The sequence below is a fragment of the Uranotaenia lowii genome, chromosome 3 (assembly GCF_029784155.1).
Source record: "Uranotaenia lowii strain MFRU-FL chromosome 3, ASM2978415v1, whole genome shotgun sequence".
Taxonomy (NCBI): Eukaryota; Metazoa; Arthropoda; class Insecta; order Diptera; family Culicidae; genus Uranotaenia; species Uranotaenia lowii.
Window position 1 is genome coordinate 296,931,398 of NC_073693.1, and position 26,536 is coordinate 296,957,933.

The 26,536-nt window shown below is 37.2% G+C and overlaps 1 protein-coding gene across 1 annotated transcript; it reads right to left on the bottom strand.

Annotated features, from left to right (window-relative positions):
* Nucleotides 1-794: 794 nt before the first annotated feature.
* Nucleotides 795-26,281, bottom strand: LOC129753623 (pre-mRNA 3' end processing protein WDR33-like). Its single transcript, XM_055749455.1, has 5 exons — nucleotides 25,563-26,281; nucleotides 5,110-5,379; nucleotides 4,892-5,043; nucleotides 1,160-1,257; nucleotides 795-811 (listed from the first exon to the last, which is right to left on the bottom strand). The coding sequence occupies exons 1-5, from the start codon at nucleotides 25,830-25,832 to the stop codon at nucleotides 795-797; spliced, it is 807 nt and encodes a 268-aa protein (XP_055605430.1). The 5' UTR covers nucleotides 25,833-26,281.
* Between the last annotated feature and the right edge of the window lie 255 nt (nucleotides 26,282-26,536).

Below are 26,536 nucleotides of genomic sequence, written 5' to 3' on the forward strand. Positions count from 1 at the left end.
TCTATAGGGAACAGACAGACAGACAAACATTCATTTTTATATCTATAGATAAAAAGAAAAAAATAAATGGAAAGGTTTTCTACCTTTTTAAGTTATGATCGAATAGTTCGTAACTCCTGGCTCGCGAACGTTTCGGCAAAATTCCTTATATAGGATTTATGTTCGTCTCTATCGCATTGGGAAAAATGGGCAAAATATTTTTCACAACTCTTTATTTGGCATGAGAAAACTTTGCAGATAGGAAAAACGTATTTTAAGTTCTGAATGTATTTAAAAACCCCAAAATAGAGGTGGCCCAAGATACCCCACAAAATGTGGCCCACGATTCCCCACAAGCCATAATTTGTAAATTGGTCGCGTTTGTGTGACTTATTGATGTTTCATCAAATTTCCAGTAGACCCGAATAACCCGGGTGGTTAAAGGGTTTGAAATAAATAATAATAATCAAAAATTCCTTTTCCACGTGAAAGAACATGACAGAACTAACATCTGAAGCGTATGAGCATATTTTTGTTATGAACGGATGCATAAATCCATAAAGGTCTGATTAGGGAGTTTTTTCCCTGGGCTTTCAGGGTGCGTCCATACAAAAAGTAATGGTGTAAATTTAAAAATTTCAAGAATTCATTGAGGGTCCTCGGAAAAATTATATTATTTGGATGCACCCGAATAAAGTAACGAGCCGCCAAACATCCAATAGTGTCATATTGATCCTCAAGACGGGTTAGGGTTAAAGGGTCAATATCCGAATTATTTGTGAATATTAGAATTATAGTATATATGTTTTTCAACGTCAGGACGAAAGTTGTTCTGGAAGAAAAGGGATATATTATATAACGTTTCGTCGTTAGGAGGAGCCTTTTCCCTCTGGTTTTGTGAATCTGTTATAAGGTATCGGCTTGTTTTAATGTATCTACTTGTGAAATTGTGATTAGCGTATTCGATTTATTTTGGGATATGAAAGCAAATTGATAAAATAGTGAAAAACACATGATTGTTGTAACTCAAAATCAACTAAAAAAATGTACGTAAAGCACAGTAGCTAGAACGATTATTTCGGAATGTTTAGAGGGCAATATTTACGGGATATGTTTATTGTTGTTTTTTTTCTCAATCAGTACGGAATAACCACCAGAAAAAAAGTAAACCATAACCAACCTCTGAGTACACGCTCTTCCTGACACCGGAAGAAGTCCCACACGCGTACTGTTCCGTCGTCACTGCAGCTGGCAAATTTCGTATCCGATGGACTGAAGCTGTTTTTATTTATTATCGTTTCGTTTTTTTGGGGCAGGGAAGATGATCATTTTTATTCAGAAAACAGGGGGAAAATAAGAAATAATGTACATGTATCGTTATTGTTGCTGTAATATAACAACCACCGCAGAATGCCATCAGGGATAGATTGTGATTTAATGGTGAGATAGTTTTTATTTGTCATTATAAATCTCAATGCACCCCACTTAGTAGTATTCACGTGGTCACGAGACAGGGACTTTTTATTCTCTTAACGGGATTTTTCTTTATTTGATAGAAATAGAAAAAGGTTGCTGGTATATCGTTGAGAAAAGCTAACAGCCTAGGAGGTGAATCCGTTACGCAAAAACCGAATGCAAAACGCTGGGTCGTCTGTCTATGTTGGTTCTTCTAGCAAAATGCCGGCCACATTCCATATCTTCGGTTGGATCTGCGGAGGTCCAGTTGTAGTGATTGAGCCGAGAGTTGGAAGACATCAGGGACAACCCCAGTCACTACTCTAGTGACCGGGTGCGGTAACAAGTCGAAGTAGTTTAAAATTTTATCCTTTGTCACTCTTTATTTTTCGAGAGACAAATGGTCACGCGGCCCTAGGGCGGAAAATTTATTGGTTGTGATTCTTCGGAATTTCATGAAAGATGAAATAAAAAGGCCAGTAGTTTTGTTGGGAAAGATAAAACATTGGCTTTATTCAAAATCATTTCCGATGGGGGGTAGTTTTTTTTTGTCGAGACGGGACTTTTCAGAAAAAATACTGAGCAAACTTTATTCGGTATATCAAGAAGCCAAAATTACAATCAACAGCTTAAAAATACAATCAAATCTATCTTGTTTTTCTTACGAGCTTAAGGCCTTTTTATTTTTATTTCAGTTTTATTTCAGTCTCATATCGGTATCACAGATTCGGTTTTTATTATTTTGGGAGTACGAAACCTATTCAATCCTTTCAGACGACACATTCACACTTAAAAATAAAATTTATAATTTGAACATAAAAAAATGCTTTCATATCCTTATATAGTAACACAAATGCAATCGCCATAAGTTTTTTTAAAAATAACAACACATGATATTTCCGATAAAAATTCGGCATTACAAGGTGATTATGAAAGAGCTTTCTGTAATAAACAAAATTTGATAATATATTTTTTAAATATTCTTATAGTAAAAAGTTTCTCTTTTTTCATATATTGTTCACTCATATTTTACAATAATCACCAGGGTGGTTCTAAGCTGAATGGAATTTTGCTGCTTTCATATTATAATCTGTAAATAGCAAAATTTCAATTAAATTGACAACTCATGGATGACCCTTTATCTCCTTTAAGCTGATTTTTTTAAATTGAAAATTTTTATTAACAAATCAAAAATGTTTCTGGCAACACTTTGCAAAGTTCCTGCATTTTTTTTAATGGAAAATCTACATCAGATAATAGATAATTTCTAGAGAATACAATGTATATTTGTACTCAACGAAAAAAAGGATTATTCTTCATTTTTGAATTTTCCACGTTTTTTATATAGAAGTATTCGCAAGATGGCCAAACAATTTTGACCAATACTAATAACTTAAATGATACAAAAGTTGAACATCTTTAAACAGTCTTGTCAGAATTCAATATGAATTTTTATTGATTTTTATTTTTTACACATATTTCCTTGATTTTAAGGAATGTCATAAAGTTATTCATTTGAGCTGAAATTTCACGATTATTGTTTTGTTATACAGATTTACAAATGATTATTTATTTCCATTGGTTTAACAATTATCAAGGATTAGTTTTTCCTTATCAGCTCTAGTTTTAAATCAATTTAAAATCTCTTAAAAAGTATGTGGATATTTCCAGTGACACTGTAGAAGATTATCAAGTTTTCAAATAGAAAGATTATAATTCAAAAACCAATTTTCTCGAAGATCTCGAGTATTTTTTTATTTTTAAGAAACAAATAACGAACACAATAACCGGGAAACTACGAGTTCGGTTTTTCATTTTACCGACTAGTTATTTACCGAACTTTCTCAAAGTGTTCGTTAAAACTACCGGTTCAGTAATAATATATTTAATTATTTGGTTTTTATTACTGGCTGTTCGATAAAAATCACCGAACATTCAGTAAAAACACCGAACATTCAGTTGTTTTACAATTTGTTCAGAAAATACGCGGTATTTTCTAAGTAATAACTACGAACAGCAGTTACTTTTGTAGATTTTTCAGTGTAACTTTTTTGTTGCATAGGCAATTGTTACTTTGCCTAACTACAGTCACTTGGTCATAGAAGAAATTGCCGAACTAATTCACGTACTCCACATTCTATTAAAAAAAATCTATCTATTTAGGTAGTTCCCATTTACTATGAAGGTTATTCTACTGCGTTCGGTAGTTGAATTATGAAGTGATATGAGAAAAAAAATGAGATTTTTATGAACAAAATCTCAAAACGTGTTCCAGTGATGCCAAAAATAATTGTGATTTTATCTAAAAAATTAATTAAAAACTATGGAACTTTAAAGGGGAAAAAATCGAAAAAAGTTTTAGTTTTTGATGTATGTTTGCCTGATTTCACCCAAAACAGATTACCTTTATATTGATTGGATGGTAGGTTTTGAACAATTCGAGAAATAAGGACCACCTTAATACTCACTTTGAATTTTTATTAGCGTTGATAACAGAAAAACGATGGTAAAAAGTTAATTTCTTCATTTTAAAAGGTTGTTTGAAATTTTTTTTAAATTGTTTTTATTTGCATTGTGTGCAGAAGCGATTCAAATAATTTCCAGTTATAAATTTGTTAAAGACCTTCAAGGCATAATTCAGTTTTTGTTTAATTACTTGATTTACTAATAAGTATAGCAGAAAAGTATCACAAACTTTTGCTTAGTGCCTTTCGGTCTCAACAGTTTAAAGGCAAAGCGGGCGATTTTCATAGTAGGTGATTAGACAACGACACCATAAAAAGGAGAAAAAAAATTCTGCAACGGCAGCAAAAGGTAAATTGCAACATTGTACTTTTCCAAGAACCTTGAGTGAAAAAAATACACATTCAAATTCATCCATTCAGCACAATCATACCTACGTCCGAGGGAAAGAGTTAGGGAAGACACCGTACTTTATTTTGTTTATTTCAGATCCAACCCCCGCTCCAGAGACAGACAACGAGAGACTTTCGAACGAGAACCCACCCATCAACGAATTACTGTCGTTATTCTCGCGGTCCTAAGCCGCGCTTGGCCTCTAGTGGCGTGGTCGTGTCGCAACTTCAGGGACGAGACAGGGACCTATCATTTTTATTGAACTTCTAAACGATCATCATCACCCGACCCGAGAGTAGGGGGCGAGACACACAGCCAGCTTTTGATTTTGATGTAACCATCATTAGTAGTTTTCGCTTTTCGATTGATTTTCGGTTTAACCAGCAATCGGATTTCAGTCAAATATGGGACATTTCAATATACAAAATACGAGTTGTGGAGTAAGAGAATAAAAAGGGTATACTTAATAGTGAGCATTTGGGTGGCGATTAGGCGATACAACAGAATACCGGCCGTCAGCAAAAGCCATCCAACGGTGTCTTCTGGCTGGTGCGACGTCGGGTTCCGATTGCAGCTATCGGTAGGACAGCGGTAGCAGTACCTGATTCCACGGATCGGCTCCTTGTGGGCCTGGAACATTTTCACGTTGTTCATGTTGGACTGCCAGTACTTGACGAAGCCACTGTGGTCTCCGGTGACCATCCAGTTGTCGTTGTGGGACCACACCATCGTTCGGACTGACACATCGTGAGCCTGGAACATAGATGGAAAACATTTAGAAACAAAAATCCCAACACAAAAATATTTTCTCCAGCCTACCTGAAGGATGGTTTCAAAATTGAACGTCAACCCGTTCCACAGGGTAAACTCCCCGGAGCTAGCACCGGTGACCAGGCGCCGCCCTTCGGGAGTCCACGCCAGGGTGAAGATCGGGCAACGCATCTTATTTGTAGCCGTTTTGACGAAACGCGTCGTGACGGCATTGATGGGATTATCCATGTAGCTGGGCGGGGGCAACATTTCCGGTATGTAAATGCACTCCGGTTGCAGTGCCCGCCGATCCCGATAATCGCGCTGCCAGGTGCGAGTCTGTAAAAAAAATTAAAACGTTAACAAAATACACGGGTTTTTTTTACCAACATTCTAGAAATGTTGCTTCCTTCTTCATGTGTTTTTTTTTTATTAAAAATTGTTGTTTTTTTCTGTAGCATCATCACTTGAAAACAGGTTATAAAATTGATGTATACACCCAAAGAAGAGGTTGCAAAAATTCAATGTCTATTTAGCAAATCTCAATGCCGAAAATACGCTGAAAAGTGTACTGCGCTAAGGACATGATTGAAAAAGCACTACTGCAGGGTGGCAACTCAAATTCAATTTTTGATTTCCCGAATTTTTCTCAAGCAAAAAAAAACCGTCCTGAAAGCTGTATTTAACGGTTTTCTACCTTTAAGAAATGTTTAAATTATAATTTTTTAATCAAACCCAAAAACAATGGCATATTTAAGATAGTTTCAATTTTTAAAAAATATTTAATTTTTAGTAGATATGTACCGAATACTCGGTCGGCCGAATACCTCCCAAAAACCGTGAAGCCGAATATTCGGCACACCGAATAGTAGAGCTAAGTATTCGGCCGAATATTTATTTTTAAATTTTTATATAATAACGAATTTGTCAATGGATTTACTGAAATCTATGCAATGGAGCAGCCGAGCCTGAAATTCCCGATTTCTTGAATGATTTTTCGACTTTTTCCCACATTTTGCAGATGGATTTTAAATCCCAACTTTTTCAGCATTTTCCGACTATCCTGAATGAGTTGCCATCCTGCTACTGGTATAAAAACTCGAGCTCTCGTGCAAAATAATTCACAACTACATTCAAGTAAAACAAGAAAATTTGAAAAAAAAGGATATTTGTCATAGTCCTTCTGCCACCGAGGCAATCACCAAAATACAGGGTTGCTAGCGTTTTTTCGTTTTGAAATTCCAAAGTTTTTCCCGGTTTTTCCCAGGTTTTTTCCCGGTTGAAAAAGATGATTTTCCCGATATTTGTTATACTCAATTTTTAATAAAGCATGGATCACTACAAATCTGCACGCATTAAAAAGGGTCTATCTCGGAGCTATATTAACGAAATAAAAATGTTTTGTGCTCAAATTGTAGGATTTTTACTGCACTTTTAAGGAAAAATAATAAAAAAATTATTCCGATGTTGTTTTGATGAAATTTCGTACTTTTCGTGTGGTTACGAGTGGTTCATCTAAGTTTGAACACCCTATTCAATAACCTCAACGGCCATTCACTGCCCTCAGCGGCCATTTTGTTTCACAATCTCTTCATCTCTGTTGCATCCCGAGTCGTCCTACCATTCTTCTTCATCTTCTGATTAACAATTGCCCAAAATTTTTCGATAGGGCGGAATTGAGGGGAGTTGGGTGGGTTGATGTCCTTTTCGACAAAATCCACCCTTTGGCCCGATATCACTGTAGTACCTCTTTGCTGTAGTGGCAGCTTGCCAAATCTGTCGAAAACTTTACTGGTTCTTTGTAAGATCTAATAAAAGGAAAAAAAAACATTTTTCAGGCACTCCTCCTTGTACATTTCGGTGTCCATGGTCTTGTTTTTCACAAAAAAAAACGGGGTTTTTCGACCGCAGCTCCAAATATCTTGCCAGATCAAACACTTTTCTGCAAAGTTATTGGCAAAATCGAATTTGAACTTGATGGGGACATCACTCCGACCAGTGACTTTGTAAAATTTTTGGTCAGGAAGCCTCTCAAAATCAGATTTCGCGATTTTTGAACCAGACCACATCGGGTTTTTTATCGTGGGTGTTCAAAATTAATTTTCGTCTCGCGGCTTCTATCACGTGAAACTTTTTTGGAACAAAACGAATCGTAATGAAATTTTCAGCACTGATAGAGACAACATTTCCAAACAAAGTACTGTCAAAAAATTCCAGATCCGACAACTAGGAGCGCTATGGTAAAATAAACAGTGCGTCCAGATTTCTGATGATCCATGCTTTATAAAATCATAGTAAAAAAAATCAATGTAAGGCCCCCAAATTTTTTAACACTTGTTTCCCAAAACTTGTTAATCGGCAAGAAATCATGACATTCACATTGATGTCTTTTAATTTGTGGTCTTTTCGTGTAAATTGCGGGTTTTATAAATTTTTGGAACGAATCCAACGAAATGGTCACAATTTCAACAATTTTGGAAAAGCAATTCCGGTTAACTTGATCTTGAAATTATAATGTGTTTCTTTTGAGCCACTGTGAAAATTTAATTTTTTATAGAATTTGTATAGAAGTGTAATAAAATTAAATAAAATCAGCTGATCAACTTGAATAGGGATTTATCTTACAAAACTTGAAATTTCCAGTTTGCAGGAAAAATATATTTTTTTGTACAAATCTAACACATGTTTAAGAAAAAATAGTTTTTTGTATACAAAACATAAATTACTTTAGTAATGTCCTAGGTATTTGAACTAAAGATTCGTGAAAATATAGAAAATCGTGAATAAGACAGAGCTAAATTTTAATCGTATGAATGTTAAGGTCACGGTACACCTCACGTTAAAATGGTAATGAAAAATCTTATTTTATGAACAACTCAAAAAAGCGACAAATACTGGCTTTGTAACATGATGGAATCAATGAGGAATAGTGAAAACATAAATTTTGAACCAGTCTCGGATTTTAAAACCTATTGAAAATGTTTTAAATTTGATTCCCACAATATGAGGAAATTTCCGCGATGCAAATCGGGGGAATCGAAATTAAAACATTTTGAAGAGGTTTTGAACACCAAAACCAGTTCAAAATTCATTTTTTAACTATTCCCCATCGATTCCACCATGTTACAACAAACTTATGTCGATTTTTTGAGCAATTGTCGAAATAAGATTTTTCATTTTCATGTCACCTGAGGTGTATTGTATTCTTAAGATATTATTTTGTTTCAGGGTAAAGACATTCAATTTTGATAGGAGCTTGTTTTCGACACAATTTTTACATAAGACGTATATTCCAGTGTAGGAAACTTTGAGCAAATTTAACGTAGGAAAATGAAAAATAAAACACTGGCGATATAAGGCTTTGTTCCTCAGGCCAATTCAAACACACAACAACAACATTAAAAATAATATATATTTTTCTGGTGATAATAATTTTATGAAACATGTATATGACGTCGGAAACTAAAACTGATAGTCGGAAACTAGATAACATAAGAGGTTATTAAGTATATAGGTAGGTAACACGCGAAAAAAATCAGTGACGAGAAATACAGAAATTTGATACTTTATATATTTTTCAGAAACCAAACCAAATGTACAAAATTGGAATCATTGAATTACCGAAGTTATTTAGCTTTGGCGATTATAGTTTCATTATCAAATTTGTAACATTTGAGTTATACTTGTGAGTGTAGCACATTTGCGGAGAGCGAAAAAACAGATATCTCATATTTGCACCGCAATTAGTTAAAAAAGCGATTTAAACTCCGTTTGTTCACTAATGAACAAAAATAAGCGTTTATGAGGTAAATCAATGTCGAGACTGTCAAAAACTACTCTTATGTTTCGAAATTAATTTAAAAATATTTTTGAAAATCCATGCAAAATTTTCAAACATGACTATTTTCCCGGTGAGGTGATGAAATTCCCGGTTTTTTCCCGGTTTCCCGGTGACGCATTGAAATTTCAAAGTTTTTCCCGGTATTCCCGGTTTTCCCGGTTCGCTAGCCACCCTGAAAATACGTACAGCGCTTGTATTTTGGAAGCAAATTGTCCTGTAAAACGCAGTGAGTAAAATGCACTCATTGCGTGTTAAAACGAAAATTTACCACCGAAACACAATCTTTGAACCGCCATAACTTTTGTGTTTTATTTATTTATTTATTTATTTATTTAATGTCTTCGAAGGATAATTTCGCACAGACTTATTGAGCTAAAAATTGTCTTAACCTATTTTTATACATTTGTTTTGAAATGCCAAAATCAAAAATGCTGGCACACTCACTGAAGTAACGGCTGCACGTGTCCATTGGGTTGAAATATCCATACGTTGTTCGGTGAGCGGGAATCCAAAGGAGCTGTTGAGTTCGAAGTGGGCGTGTAGGAGCAAATAGATGGACATTTTGTAACAACTCACTATTTTCGATGTTGCCGCTCAGAATGTCATATGTGAAAAGACACTGTAAGAATTTCCTTCTACGGGACAGCGTTTCTAAGTGTATAAGGTTACATCGGTGTTCGTAAGGTGTTGCGATTTCTGGATTCCATCCTAATTGCCGTAGAGCGAAGCGAATAAAGGCTCGCTGGACACCTTCGATGGATTGGCTAAGAGTTGATTGATACGGGGCCCAAACAGGAGCTGCGTACTCGAGAATGCTTCTGACAATCGAGCAATAAAGAGCTTTGTAAGCATAAATATCGTTGAAATGAACAGTGTTTCGACGAAGAAAGCCAAGCATTGCGTACGCCTTTGCGATTGTGGTGGCAACGTGTGTGTGGAATCTCATCCGACTGTCAAAAATTACACCTAGGTCCTTAATTGTGTCGACCCTTTCCAAAGAGCAATCATTCATGACGTAATTATGGAGAAGCAAGTTGCGTGATCTTGAGAAACTCACTAGTTTACACTTTTCCACATTCACCAACATCCCGTTCAACTTGCACCACCTTAGAACAGCGTCTAGATCATTCTGCAGTAAAATACAGTCAAGTGGTGTCGTGATTTGGCGAAAAAGCTTTAAATCGTCTGCGTAAAATAGCTTTTGTGAGGTCAGCTGATAGCACAAATCGTTCACGAACATGATAAATATAAGTGGCCCAAGATGACTACCTTGGGGAACACCAGAAGGTATCACGAAGTTCACAGAACAGACGGAGTTTACTCGGACGTAAGCTGAGCGGGAGTTTAGATACGACTCCAGCCACTTAATAATCCATTCAGGGAGTCCCAAGTGTCTGAGTTTCTCTATCACAAGTTTATGAGGCACTCGGTCAAATGCTTTAGAGAAATCTATGTAAGCTACGTCAACTTGTTGACGTCTTTCGAGCTTTGGCAAAACGAGATTAGTGAATGACATCAAATTGGAGGTGGTTGACCGTTTTCTCATAAATCCGTGTTGAGCATCGTCAATTAATTGTTTAGCGGATGGGTAAACAGCATTGTACACTAAAATCTCCAGAACTTTTGCTAAACAGTTGAGGATCGAGATTGGCCGATAGTTTTCTATACAATGTGTGCTGCCGCTTTTATGTACTGGTGTAATCGACGCCGTTTTCCAAACTAGCGGGAATGTTCCGGAAGACAGAGATAAATTAAAAATCCTAGTAAGAGGCATCGCTATAGCAGATGCACAATTTTTAAAAAACAACGGTGGCAGATTATCAGGTCCTGGTCCTTTGGAGGAGTTCACTGCAGTCAGTGCATTGTAGACATCAACAACAGATAAAACAAGTGGAGGCATGTTTACGCTGTATGACGGTAAAGATGCTGCAGACGGAGGGAGAAGTCCATTATCATTATGGAAGACCGATCGAAAAAATTCAGCGAACAAATTTGCGCAATCCGTGAGACATTCTGCGGTTTTGCCGGAGTAGGTAACGTCAGTAGGGATCCTATTCGTATTTTTGCGGCTACGGATATACGACCAAAATGCAGCTGGATTAGTTTTGAGTTCGTTTTGAGTGCGATCAATATATTGACGGAAATAGAATTCCTGGGTACGTTCGTACTCTTTTTCCACTTCCGAAAGCATGAGTTTGTCCTCATTTGATTTTGAACGGAAATAACGTTTTCTTGTTTTGCGTAGGCGGTTTCGCAACAGCCTGAGATGCTTATTCCACCACGGCTTTCGGGTTGTCGATTCAGGTTTTGTTATTTTCTTAGGGACAAACATTGCTAAGGTATCATATATGTGTTCATAGAAACAAGAAACGGAGTCGTCAACGTCTGTGTATGTTAGCAATGTGGTCCAGTCAATTTCTTCAAGAGCGTTGGTCAAAGCTTCGAAGTCACAGTTACGGAAGTCATATTGTTGAGATACAACACGCTCGGGGTAGCTGAATGCATAGCCATTGTCAAGTTTTAAAATAAACGGTGCATGGTGCGTGTCAATTCTTAAAAGTGCTGACGGTGAATTGCAAACATCGAACGAACTTGTGTCACTGACGAAAGCGAGGTCAAGTAGTTTACCATGAACATTATAGTTGTCGTTTATCTGTTTTAATCCAGAACCTAGAATTTTCTCAGCAAGAATGCATTCGGATTCAGTTGATGCGTTGTTTGGGATGAAAGCGTCTACATCTTCATCCAAGGTCCATACAAGATTCGGTAGGTTGTAGTCCCCCAAAACCAAAATTAAATCATCAATAGAGGCTTTGTCGGAAATTCGCTGAATAGCTTCGGCGTGAAGGTCATAGAAAACAGGATCACTATTGGGGCGCAGATACACTACACACAAAAATAATACCTGATGATCCAGTACAATACGGGCAATTACTTGTTCCAGTCGGTTACAATGGACTAGGTTGACGGATTTACAGACAATGTCATGTTTAACAGCAATGAGTACTCCACCACCACGGCTTAAATTGCTGGATTCAGGATTACGATCACATCGAAAAACTGTGTAGTTGGCGGCAAATTCGGCATTGTTAATTTTGGGATGGAGCCATGTTTCTGTCAGAACAACGATATCGTAATCACATCGTTGAAGCGCGAGCATAAGATCGTTAGTTTTTGTTCGAATTCCACGGACGTTTTGGTAGTATATCAAGAACTCGCGCTGATTGGCATGACTGCGCGGATCACTGATTGGTTGTGTACGAAGTATTGCAGGCTGGGTATGAACGATATCTTGCACAACGGAAGTCGTAGAACCATTTACTGGGGCAGAGAAGTTGTCTCCGTATTCCCGCTCGTGGTCAGATTCAGCGATATTGGGTCGGAAGTTTTCGATAGAGGCTTCCAAAAAACCCTACGAGGAGCAGTGATCGACTTGAACTCTCGGAACACAAGTCCAAGAGGCCAAGTAGAAGGCTTCATAGCTTTTTCCTTTAGATTCAAACTCATAGAAATTTTGTATGAAATGTAGGAAAATCCACTGGTGTCCCTGCCACGAGGAACGAGCTTAACCAGTTTTAAGTCTGAAGTGGTCAAAGCTCCTTGTGCAAGCTCCAACACTTCTGCATCGGTTACTTCTGGAGAAATTCCTGACAGATACAAATGGAAACAATTCTCTTCGGAGTTTTCTTGCGGTGGTGCAGAATGTGCCGTGTCTGTACCGCGTAAGAGCTTTGCCGGGCGACGGGGCGTTGAGTCATTAATTTCGTTATTTTCTTCAGACTCCCTACCTCGCTTCACTGAAGCGGGTTGGCCCATTCGAATATTGGTGAATTCCGCTCTACGAGAAGGTATTGGTGTATTTTTTGCTATTGCGTCAAAATTTTTCCGCAATTCTTGCAATAAATCATTGCGAACATGATTGCAAATTTCAGTTTTGATCTCTTCAAGAATTCGTGCGTTTGAGCTTTCGACGGACAGCAGAGCATTGCGAAAACGGGCTTTTTCCATCAAGGCTTTGCATCCGCGGCATCTCCAAGTAACAAGATTATTGGACGATACGGCTGCAAGCATTTGCTCATCCAGTCCTGAACATCTCAAACAAAAGGTGACGGAACAGAAAGCTTGACATTTGACTCTTATAGTTGAATCTGTAAAACTTACAGAGCAACTTTCGCAACAAGTGGACATGGTTCCAACAGAGTTTTTGACAACACTTCTTTTGAAGAAAGTGATTGAGCTACTCACTCATAGATGGCGCTTCGGTCGATAAAAATGTGCGCAGGGTTGTAGAAAGTTGAAGCAAAAGAAATTGACGTTTGTTCTCTGGGTTACCTTGTTCGCCTCACGGTGTATCGGGGTGTACGGTGGTCCGATGCGGTCAGCGACGATGGTGGCGGGTGGTGTAGGGATTTGTTGCGGATGATCGGAAGCGAAATAAAAACACAGGCAGCGAAGGTTGTTTTTATTCTAACCGATCGAGGTTTACACTTTTACAGTCGGTTTACGGGACGTTTTGTGGCTTCTGTACGGATTTCGGGTTGAATGGTGAGTGTCAGGTTGCGAGCAGGATACGGCAAATGGCTGTTTATGCGATTTAAAATCGGCGGAGCGGATGGATGGCAGGTATTGGTGGCTATTTTATATTTGATTATCTACGCTGCAAGTCGGTGATTTTTGGCGAGGTGGGAGAGTGGGAGGGTGGGCAGAAGTTTCTCGAACCACACTCCAGCCAGTTCGTATTTTTACGTTAATCAAACCTTTTCCTTGCGAGCGGGTGATGGACTGATGGCGGTAGCGATGATGTGGTCGGTTATGGTCTTGGTGGTATGATCACTATGGTTTTTAGAAATATTTGCGGTTCGGGAATCGGTAAAAATTACGGAGCGAAATATTCACAAAACAATTTCTTAACAGTGTTGCCGGTTCAAATTTAAGTTCAATCGAGTTGCAGTCTTCAGGTGAAATGTGAGTCTTAATTAAAATTTTAATAAAATCAACATAATTAAGCAATTGATTGGTACGGTGAGGCATTGGTATTAAAAACGTTTTACGTTAGGTACACACTTTGGTCAGTTGGATACAAAATTTTTAGACAAAATTTTTTTTTCTTGAAAAAAGCTTGCTTATTTTGATACAAATTTGGTTCATTTTTCTTTTTTTACGTGTAGAATTCAATCCAAACAAAATTTAAAAAAAAATATAAAATATATAAGTTTTGTGAAAAGTTTTGGACCCAGAATTTATATAACATCAAATCTTTTGAAAGTGGACTTTTTTCAAAGATCGCATTTGCGGAACCTGTAAACATGTTTTTTTTAGTCGGTCCCATACAAAAGTTTGTTCCTCACATCCTACATTAACCATTTGGAGGGTGAGCCCCCATAGATTCCCACACATTATGCAATTTTGGGACACCCTATTGCACACTTATAAAAAAATCTATTCGCCTTTTTAAAGAAATTAAATTTAAATACTCTGGAATTTAAAAAAATCAAAAAGGATCATACTTTTAGATGTAAAATAGAAAGTTTAATACGTTTATGCTAGAAACAGGATTTGTTTACAATTGGCGCATATGCCCTTTTCAAAAATCGGTATCGAAATGTTTTTTTTTTTTTTGCTTTCGAAGCTACATAGGGGAGAAGCAGGCTATATGCGCCTATTAAGCAGAATACTGATTTAATCAAATATAACAAAGGATATGTGTATTAAAACTAGAAACATGTTATCAGGCAACTGTTTTTTACATTGAAGTAATTTTTATGTTGACATCGCCTTCAGTTTTCAGTTAAGTGTTGTTTAAATTCTCGAGCCTCAAACCGTGCGGGCTAAATGTGCCTATTAATGTTGTAGGCAAAATTTCTGTTTTTCTGTGAATATTTTCGTATAATTTCATTAAAAATGCTAGAAACTGATAACTTTCATACGACAAAGCTGAAGTTTTATGAAAATCTATGTCTTTTACAGTTTTATGGAATAAAACGAAAGTTAGGGTTACCATATTCTTGAGGCACTTCATCCATAGGAAAAAAAATATCAAATCTGTTCTTAGATCTTCAATTCTCTCTTAAGATGTTAATTAAATTAGACAGGCTTGCTAGCGATTTTTCGTTCTGAAATTCCAAAGTTTATCCCGGTTAAAAATGATGATTTTCCCGTATTTATTATACTCGTTTTTGAATATAAAATTATGGTGAATAAAAAAATCAATGCAAAGCCCTCAAATTTCTAACAATTGTTTTTCAAAACTTGTTAACCAATAAGAAATCAAGAAAAATCTTTCGACGTTTTTTTAACATGTAGTCTTTCCGTATCAAATTAACAGGTTTTCATAAATTTTTGGAACAATTGTAACGAAATTGACATCTATTATTGTTTAACTTCAACAATTTTGCAAAAACAAGTCCGGCTAAAAATGTGGTTTTCTGAGCCCCTGTGCCACAATTTCAGCTTTACTAGAATTTGTAAAGAGTTGTTAGAAACAATTGTATAGTTTGTATAAAATACATCGAAACATAGCGTCAAATCAGCTTGCAACTTGAATAAGGATTTGTCTAACAAAACTGGAAACCATCAGTTCGCAGGAAAATATTTAGTTATTTTCCAAGTGCTGAATTTTTGTTTTGTACCAATTCAAAGACATGTTTTAGAAAAAAAATTGTTTGTAACAAAACAAACAATAACTTTAGTAGTGACATTTGAACTTAAGATTCGTGAAAATATAGAAAATCGTGAATAATACAGGGCTGAACTTTAATGTTTGAATGCAGATATTATTTTTTATCAAGAAAAAGACCTTAGATTTCGAGCTTGTTTTTGACACAATTTTTACATAAGACGTAAGACATATTTATATTGAAAAAGGCTTCGTTCCTCGGACCGATTCAAATGATATAAATACACAACAAGAACAATGAAAAAAAATATCTTTTTCTGGTGAAAAAAAGATTCCTTTCGTCAGAAAAATGTAACTTTGCTTAAAAACGTCTTACGCTGCCAAAATATTTGCTTTTTGCATAAAATAATGTTATGAAACCGGAACTACCGGAGGAGTGGAAGGAGGGGGTAATATGCCCCATCTACAAGAAGGGCGACAAATTGGACTGTGAGAACTATCGAGCGATCACTGTCCTCAATGCCGCCTACAAAGTGTTGTCCCGAATCCTACTCCGCCGCCTAACGCCACAAGCAAACAGATTTGTGGGAAGTCATCAGGCCGGCTTCATGGAGGGACGGTCAACGACGGACCAGATATTCACATTACGGCAAATCCTCCAAAAATGCCGGGAACACCAAGTCCCTACGCACCATCTATTCATCGACTTCAAAGCCGCATACGACACGATCGACCGTAACGAGCTATGGAAAATCATGGACGAGAACGGCTTTTCCGGGAAGCTGATCAGACTGATCAAGGCGACGATGGATGGAACGCAGTGCTGTGTGCGGATTTCGGGTAAATTGTCGAGTTCATTCGAATCGCGCAGGGGGCTTCGCCAAGGTGATGGTCTATCCTGCATGATGTTCAACGTGGCGCTAGAAGGTGTTATTCGACGAGCGGTGGGCGAAATGCGGAGCACGATTTTCAACAGATCCAGTCAACTTATCTGCTTTGCCGATGACATTGATATAGTCGACAGATCATCTGCGGCGGTGGAGGAAATCTACCGCAAACTGAAACGCGAAGCAGGAAGGATTGGGTTGATTATTAATACGTCCAAGACGAAGTACATGCTGGCCTGCGGATCCGAGACCGACCGAACCCGCTTGTCCAGTAATAACAAGGTCACGATCGACGGCGACGAGCTGGAGATAGTCGAAGACTTTGTCTATCTCGGCTCCCTGGTGACCGCAGACACCAGCCGTAAGATCTGGAGGCGAATTATCAGCGGAAGTCGTGCCTACTATGGACTCCACAAGCAACTGCGGTCGAGAAGACTTAGCCCTCGCACGAAGTGTAATCTGTATATGACGCTCATTAGACCGGTTGTTCTCTACGGGCACGAGACATGGATATTGCTCGAGGAGGACCTGCGTACACTCGGAGTATTCGAGCGACGAGTGTTAAGAACCATCTTTGGCGGCGTACAGGAAAACGGAGTGTGGAGGCGAAGGATGAACCACGAGCTCGCGCGACTCTACGGCGAACCCAGTATCCAGAAGGTGGTGAAAGCTGGCCGGATTCGCTGGGCGCGAATGCAGGACGACTTTCCTGCAAAACAGGTGTTCGCTAAGAATCCGGTAGGAACAAGACGAGCGGGGGCGCAACGAGCGAGGAGGTTAGACCAAGTGGAGCGTGATCTGGCGAACGTGGGGTGCCCGAGAAATTGGAGAACGGTTGCCATGGACCGAGTGAATTATAGGAATTATGTTCGTCAAGTTATGTCGTGAGACGGTATACTATGTAAATAAATAAATAAATAATGTTATGAAACATGTAAATTGAACATTGAATCATTTGACGTCGAAAACTAAAACTGGAATGTAGTCGGAAACTAGATAACATAAAAGGTCATCAGAAACATTAAGGCCCTAAGAAATCTACGCCGAGAAACACCAAATTTCGACACGCTATACTGCCGTTCTAAGCAAGATTGTCCCATGTCGAAAAACGTGCAAACGAGAACAACGCGATTGAAATATCAGCTATATTTCAAATATTTCTCTCAAACTAACAATTCTTTTTACAATATTATCTGCCAAAAAAAATTACATTCCCTACAAAAAAAAGCAAATTAGAGCCAAAAATGCTCCGTGTGACACTTTTGCGTAGAATCAGAAAGTATACCGAGGCTAGTTCTACGAAAAACTGTCACACGGCTACAATTTTTCTATCATTTTAAAAGCTCGTATAGTTAATCTTTTTCCCAAAAACTCAATTTAAACCGTAATTTGAGAAGTACGTTCCATTTTGTTTATAAAAATGTATAGTTGAGTATGAATACTGTAAGTAGTGCCTACCGAAAAGTGTATGTGAAAATTTCTCTGAATAAAACACTCAAGGCTTCTCGCTCCTCCTCCGCCCTTTATTTCAGTGTTCTTTTCAGTGAATAACATTAAATTCAACAGTTTAAACTCATTTTAAGAATTTTTTTGATAAAATTTGCATTTTTCATAGAATTATCTCTAGTGAGACATTCTTGCGTAGAACTATCAACATGGAGACAATCACCTTGATGAAAATTTCGTATAAGTTCAGAACAAAGTATACTTGTTTGTGTTTTTATTCGAAAGTTAACATTAAAAGAGACCGTTTCCAGCAAAAAAGTGAAAATAACTCAAAAGTCACATGGGACAGTCTTGCTTGGAACGGCAGCTTAATGCTTTTGCTTAAACAACAGTCACCAAAAATGGAGTTCCAAAAAGTTATCAATGTTGCAAGAAAACAGCAAATATATTAATAAAAATTGATAAAACGTACCAGAACATGTTTTCAATTCATTTTATGACCGATACACTGACTCATCTGTGAATTAGTTTGGAAAAAGTATTGCGACATTTTTTCACAAAAGCACTGTTACTTTTTACCAACATTTTTTTAATTTTTCACTTTCAACGGGAATTTGTTGAGAACTATTGTAGTGATGCAACGAACGACAATTGATAGTTTTTAACATATTACCTATTTTTCTAGCACATGTGAAACTTTTTTTGTTTTGTTTATGGGGTTATGAGCGCCTGGCTGACCCGGAAAGGAAAAACAGAACGGGGGACAGAAGAGGAATATTTTAAATGAGAGTAGAATAGCTTAGAAAAGGATAGCGGCAACAGACCCCGAGGGTTCTGAAGCACCAGTTAAGAATTAGAAGCGTTAAGATAGTGCTCGACGGACTAGGACGGTTGGTGGGCCCCATATGAACTTCGAGTTAACCCAACCTTCAATTCAACCGAGCAATAGCAGTATGGTATCAAATAATATGATATCATATGCTAACGCCTCGATATCGTTGTCAGAAGGGTTCACTATCTTACCGTAGTTGAACCTACCTGTCACCTAACCTTACTCGTTTCCATAAATTTGGATTGTTGCTAGTTTGATTTAAAAATAATCATAGATTTGCTAAGTAAAAATGTATTCAAGTGATTGATTCTACGCGACTACACGGTTATTCGATAACTCAACAAGGACATCATAAAAACAGAATCTATAAAAGGTATCTCTTAAACTCATCAAACGATGAACTGTAAGCTTAAATAGCTTTATTGGATTCGTCAACTTATCAACGGAACAGGAAAATAACAGTGCAGTTCTTTTAAACCTCATCACTAATTGTGGTCAACTTCTCAAACAAACTTTAATACTCAATCTACAAAATAGGGGTTCAATTCAAATAAACCGTGTGCCTGTTTTTAAATGCCCGAAATGAATGATCTGAACTATCTATTCATTCTTGCTTATCGAAATCATATTTTCTATTTTAAACTTTGATTTATGAATTTCAATCCTAACCGAAAAATGTATAGATCTACCAAAAGTAAATAAATAAATAAAAACAAATGTCGAAAGTGTATTACAAAATGAAATACCATATTTGTCAAAACAGCATTTCCGTCCAATGAGCCTCTAGTTCTTGTAAAATGCTTGATTTAAGAATAAGCCAACGAAATTCATAAACCGCAAATGCACACTTTTTAGAGCATTGGGGAGGCAAATACCAGTACCATTACCTAATACCTAACCTAGCAATACTTGAAATATCCTAATTCTATGAAACTAAACTAGCTAACTACCTTACCAAACAGATTATGCCCTATTGAAAAGTTTCACTTTATGACGGCATTTTTTTTTTTTTTTTTTTTTTTTAATGCGGCAGCTTTATGAGAAATCACACGGCCCTTTTGAGGCCAAAATTTCTCACCGCGGGGGAAAGCTGGGTAAATGAAATGGGTAGGATTTGGAGGAGACCGCAATACACCGGGCGAATTAGGAATGTGTCCCACTTAAACTCCGGTTGCTCTATGACAAGTCAAACCCTGGCGAACCAGGACTGGGCTTGCCAATGAGCCGTATTACGAGCGAGGGTATTTTATATCAGTTGTATAGTGTGTAAATGTGTAACATTGTGTCAAGTGAAGTCTTTGTAGGGTTGTGGATTGTTGTCCCAGTCAGTGGTATTCTGTCATATGAAGTGAGCAACAAATAGTAGCCTTTGTAAGGCTGAGTGATGTTGTCACAGTGAGTAGTATTGTGTCATTTGAAGTGAGCAACAAATAGTAGCGTTTATGGGCTGAGGTTTGATGTCACATTGAGTTATATTGTTTCATGTGAAGTGTGCAATAAATAGTAGACTTTGTAAGGCTGAGTGATCTTGTCACAGTGAGTAGTATTGTGTCATGTGAAGTAAGCAACAAATAGTAGCCTTTGTAAGGCTGAGTTTTGTTGTCACAGTGAGTAAATTATGTCATGTGAAGTGAGCAACAAATAGTAACCTTTGTAAGGCTGAGTGATGTTGTCACAGTGAGTAGTATTGTGTCATGTGAAGTGAGCAACAAAAAGTATTTTTTATAGGGCTGAGGTTTGTTGTCACATTGAGTGATATTGTGTCACGTGAAGTGAGCTACAAATTGTAGCCTTTGTAAGGTTGACTGATGTTGTCACAGTGAGTAGTATTATGTCATGTGAAGTGAGCAACAAATAGTAGCCTTTATAGGGCTGAGGTTTGTTGTCACATTGAGTAATATTGTGTCATGTGAAGTGAGCAACAAATAGTAGCCTTTGTAAGGCTGAGTTTTGTTGTCACAGTGAGTAGTATTATGTCATGTGAAATGAGCAACAAATAGTAGCCTTTGTCAGGCTGAGTGATGTTGTCACAGTGAGTAGTATTGTGTCATGTGAAGTGAGCAACAAATAGTAGTCTTTATAGGGCTGAGGTTTGTTGTCACATTGAGTAATATTGTGTCATGTGAAGTGAGCAACAAATAGTAGCCTTTGTAAGGCTGAGTTTTGTTGTCACAGTGAGTAGTATTATGTCATGTGAAATGAGCAACAAATAGTAGCCTTTGTCAGGCTGAGTGATGTTGTCACAGTGAGTAGTATTGTGTCATGTGAAGTGAGCAACAAATAGTAGTCTTTATAGGGCTGAGGTTTGTTGTCACATTGAGTAATATTGTGTCATGTGAAGTGAGCAACAAATAGTAGCCTTTGTAAGGCTGAGTTTTGTTGTCACAGTGAGTAGTATTATGTCATGTGAAGTGAGCAACAAATAGTAGCCTTTATAGGGCTGAGGTTTGTTGTCACATTGAGTAATATTGTGTCATGTGAAGTGAGCATCAAATAGTAGCCTTTGTAAGGCTGAGTTTTGTTGTCACAGTGAGTAGTATTATGTCATGTGAAATGAGCAACAAATAGTAGCCTTTGTCAGGCTGAGTGATGTTGTCACAGTGAGTAGTATTGTGTCATGTGAAGTGAGCAACAAATAGTAGCCTTTGTAAGGCTGAGTTTTGTTGTCACAGTGAGTAGTATTATGTCATGTGAAGTGGGCAACAAATAGTAGCCTTTGTAAGGCTGAATGATGTTGTCACAGTGAGTAGTATTGTGTCATGTGAAGTGAGCTACAAATAGTAGCCTTTATAGGGCTGAGGTTTGTTGTCACATTGAGTAATACTGTGTCATGTGAGCTACAAATAGCAGCCTTTGTAAGGCTGAGTGTTGTTGTCACAGTGAGCAAGTAGTATTGTGCTACGTGAAGTGAGTAACAAATAGTAGCCTTTGTAAGGCTGAGTTTTGTTGTCACAGTGAGTAGTATTGTGTCATGTGAAGTGAGCAACAAATAGTAGCCTTTGTAGGGCTCAGGTTTGTTGTCACGGTGTGTAGTGTTTTGTGTAAATAACCCAACCCAATTCCCGGTCAAACAATCATTACTGATCGGACCTTTAACTGATTGATTGAACGTTTGTGAAAAGCCCTGGGGCCAGCACCGTAATACCCGGCTTCACCTCAGTTTTAGTGATCGGATGGTGCTCCTAAGTATCGCAAAATGGTGATATTTTTGCAAAGGAATAATACTTAGGCGACAAGGCATACCCAATTATATCCAAGTGATATAATTGAGCCTTCAACCATGCCCAGGGCACTTTATGACGGCAAATTGTGATATTTTCACTACAAAATTTTCCCATTGTTCAACGGAAGGGAGGGCAAGTGTTTCAACTCCCATTCATCTTATCAGCATGGATCATGAAAAATTGGGACACCATTGACTGCCGCTGCCGGCAAGTCTGTCCCATATGCAAAAACAACGAACCGAGAAAAACGGCTTTAAAGATTTTTATAAACTTTCGTGGATTTCTCGGTTGAAACTTTACCTTTTCTATTTTTTTCTTCACAGATATTAAGATAATTGTTGTAGAATTTCGTCCAATGTGTTTTTGCTTTGGAAGTTATTAATGCAGAGGAGAAATAATGATGGGACAGCCTTGCGAGTAAATTTCGCATGCGTATTAAATGTACCCGCAAAGATGTTCCATATTTGGCTTTTCTTTGGTCCGTTGACCATTTGAATCTTTCTATCTGCGCTGTATCATTCACTTTACTGGTTGTTAACTGATGAAAATAAGTTTGAAATGATGTTTATGACATCTAATATATAAAGATGAGTTGGACTATATATGTTTGTATGCACCTTATACAAATCCACACCGCTTAACCGATCAGCCTGAAATTTGGTACAGTTATGTGTTTGAACCATGGTAAGGTTTTAGTAATAGTTTTGAGCCCCTCCCACCTAAGAAAAGGGACCCTCCCATACAACTTTCGGTTTTATTCACACAAACCAAAAGTCATGGCACCCATTTTGTCAACCGACTTTTTTCCCCTTGGCGGGTTGTTTTCACGATCACCATGGGTCGGACATTAGAAACGACCGTCCAGAGTTCACATGTACTGGAAAGCAAATCAAAGCTTGCTGAGCATTAAAGATTTCAAAGGGAAAATTTTGGCGGGTGTTTTTTGTACATTCTACTGCTGAAGGCACGTGGTACTGGTACGAAATTTTTGAATGCAATAATGAGCTTACATATTGGATTGAAAATTACAACTAGCCTGTTAAGTATTTATTGACTAGAATTGCAGTGGTTTTCAAAGTGCTCCCTATAGCCGCCCGATGGCTTTGAGAGCCTACAAGGATACACAGTGAACTGAGAAGTGAACAGTGAATAACTATTTGGACTGGAGGCTGAAAAACTAATGAACAGCGTTTTCATAGACTCCAGCTTTTAAGAACCAACCATTTTCATATTTTTAGGATTCCTTATAAAGAAAGAAAAATTAATAAGATACAGAGTTATACGTTGAAGGCTGCAATTTCAATGCGATTTTTGATAGCCGCCGGGAAATTTAAACGGGGGAGTAGAAATTTTATTAGATAATTAAATCTGAGGTTTCAAGCTTTATACAATTCTATTTCATTGACCAATTTATAACTTTTGATTTATTTTTGGCCATCAATGTGTTCAATTCTACCATCCAGTTTGAAAAAAATTGGTTGGTAGTGCGAGTTCAAACAAATGATATCAAAGAGTTTAAACATTGATTACTCTTCAAAATAATTAATAGAATGATTGTGTCCGAGGATAAAAAACTTAAATAGAACTCAAATAAGACCATTTCTATAACATTTAAATGGTGATTTTGGTTCAGAGATGATTTATTTTCAATAACTCCAAGAAACTTTTAGTAAAACTTTCTACATTTAAGAAAAACTAATCATAAAACGTGTTCAATTAAAAAGCGAAAAAAGCACACATACAATTAAAAACATGCAAATGAGTCTTAAACATAGTTCAACAAGATTCGGAAGTGTTTTCTGGAAATTTTTATGTGAATAAAACTTAAATATACCATTGTACAAGTAGATCATCCATCTTGAAAAGTGGGATAATCTCCAAAAGAGATTTTCATCGAATGGAGGATGGGAAAGATAGAAAATTATTTTATCATTTGCATTTAAAAAATTAAATGCCAAATCTATTCGAGCTTCTTAGAAAAAAGGTGGGTTGAAAAAAATTTTCGTGATAGGGAAAGGGAAAGAAAATTATTTTGAAATTCAATTCATAATCCTTAAAACTATAAGCTTCTTCTAAAAAAATTAAATCGATAAACACAGTGAATAATCTCATTAAAAACTTTTAAAAGACTTACAAAACTTATGTGGCCAAACATGGGCCCAATTTCTTAAAATGATGAATATAAAGCTTCCAACATTTCGAAAAATCAAACGACTCATTTTGATTAGTATCTTTTGTGAACCCGAGCAAGGCCGGGTAAAATCAGCTAGTATTTAGATAAAGATAACGTAAGTTTATCGTAAGAATTGAGTAGGTCTAAAATAGAATGAATAACAACGTTCCGTGAATAAAACAAGGTATCTTCTGGAAAGTTTTTCGGTCGATTATCTTTTTAGAAAAACTATAAATGCCTAGATGTCCCTACTAAAAAGGGCATCACTTTTCATCGATAAGGCCGATAAATTTAAATAATAACACTATTAATACCTACAAATTAATGCTGAATCAGAAACAGCAAAGCATTTAATGAGAAAAATCAATACAATTTGACTTAAGCGTGTGCTAACGTAAGATAACGTAAGTTTATCGTAAGAATTGAGTAGAATTGTCAGAAACAGCAAAGCATTTAATGAGAAAAATCAATACAATTTGACTTAAGCGTGTGCTAACAGGTACGCGTATTTTGGTTCACAGATTTTATGAAAGTCCAAGCAGCAAGTAACAGCATGACAAAAACCTAAAAAATATGGCTTTGTAGCTGACTATTTTTCATTTTTTTACAACGAACAATTCAATAAACCTCAAGCGAAATAAAAAATTAGTTTGGTGTAATTTATCCATGAGGCTAAACTTAGCTTGTAAAAATTATGGAAATTGTTATTTTTGACTTTACTAGACTATTTTATCTAGTCTAACTTTCGTAATTTTAATGAATACTTATTTTGTCGCACACATTGTATGAATATTTGTAAAATTGACGTAAATTATTTTAGCAATTTTAAACCATTCTGTGAAAAAAGACATGTCGGACAGCTTTGCGGGTATATTTCATATGGGACAGACATGACTTGGTATTTTTTCATAAATTTTGAGAACAAAGTTATGAAAGTTTTTAGTCTAAATTGAAGAACTAACTGTATTTGAACGATTTCTGAGATAAACTGAAAAATGACGAAAATGCATATGGGACACATGCCTTCTAATTTGAATCATATTATGATCCATGCTTGACAAGATGTGTGCAACGACCCTGTCAGGACAATGATAGTGAACCATCATTATCACACGGATGCACACCGCCGTCGTGACCCATGGGAACCCAGGGTACGTAGGAAATTCACTAGAGAACAGTGTCTTGTAAATTCTAGTAGTCAAAGTTTGGTACCATGTCAGTTTTTGTTAGATCCACAATTTAAGGCTCAAAAGGTAAATTTCTCATTTATAGAGATTTTTGGCTAAGAAAATGATGGGACCTGATGTTTTCTCCCGTTTATCCAGGTTCGACTGTATTTGTAAAATTAACGCGAAAATGTTACGTCAAGCATTAGGTGAATTCCCCCAAAAATTATTAACTACATATTCATTTTTTAATTTAATTTATAAATTATAGAAGATAACACGACGCAACCACCCTACCCTCGGTACTAAGGAGAAAGTTCAAGGACGTTTGACCTACCTCTAGCGCCTTTATGATGGCGGCATTGTAATCGACCGTCTTACGCATCACCGATTTCCTCAATCGCTTGCCATCGAAGTCGTCCTGCGTCATCGGAGGACCCCCGCGGAAGCCATTGAAGTGGTGATACGGCCGATGGTGGAAAAATCCTCCACCATGGGGCTTATTATTCTGCCCTTGCGGGTTCTGATAGCTGAGGATCCGGTTAATGGGCGGGGGGTTGGCAAAACCCGTTGCCATCGGATCCGGTGGGGGTTGGGAAAATTCCATCTTCCGGAACCAAAAATACCACTATTTTTCTTCCCACACGACCAAACACACTACACTATTTTTTATATTTTCGCTAACCCGTATCCGAACTGTAGCACAATCCAAGTGGAATTCACTAGTTTCAACACGTTTTTGACGATTCTTTACGGGTAATAAAATAATCAACCCCTTCAGCTGCTGCCATCACTAGTTTTTCATTTTCACCATGCATAAGCAAACCACCAACCACGCAAATTTTTATTCGCACCGAAACGCGACAAACTCCATCATACCGGTATCAATAATTACTTCACTCGATTCACTATAGTTTTCCGCGGTAAATAACACTATTTTTTAAAAGAATTACAACGTTTTAAGCGCAAAAATTCGCAATTTTTCCTTACTGCAACGAACCGACGAAGCAACGCGTGAACGTAAGAGCGACCATTTTTTAACCACTTGACGTTTCGGCACAATCCGCTCGAGAACACTGAACGAAATCGTCAGATTTTAATTGGTTGATGTTTCGTTTCGATTCAAAGCGGTTTTTTCCTGAGGTGCACTTAGTCGAAATCGATAGTATTTAGAATGTATTTGTTATTTCAATGCTCCATTGTTTTCAGCGTTATGAGAGAGTTTGTCCTGTGTTTCGAAATGCTTTGTGTAAAAAACGAAATAAGTGACAAAAACTGACTAATTGTTCTTGGGGCCCAGAACGCACCATG

What these genes read in the sequence shown, in the direction of transcription:
- LOC129753623 (XM_055749455.1), bottom strand. Translation starts at nt 25,832, where the DNA reads ATGGAATTTTCCCAACCCCCACCGGATCCGATGGCAACGGGTTTTGCC. An exon ending in ATTTTGAAACCATCCTTCAG is followed by an intron (nt 5,044 to 5,109) that starts GTAGGCTGGAGA and finishes TCTATGTTCCAG; the next exon opens with GCTCACGATGTGTCAGTCCG. An exon ending in GAGCCGATCCGTGGAATCAG is followed by an intron (nt 1,258 to 4,891) that starts GTACTGCTACCG and finishes AAATAAAAACAG; the next exon opens with CTTCAGTCCATCGGATACGA.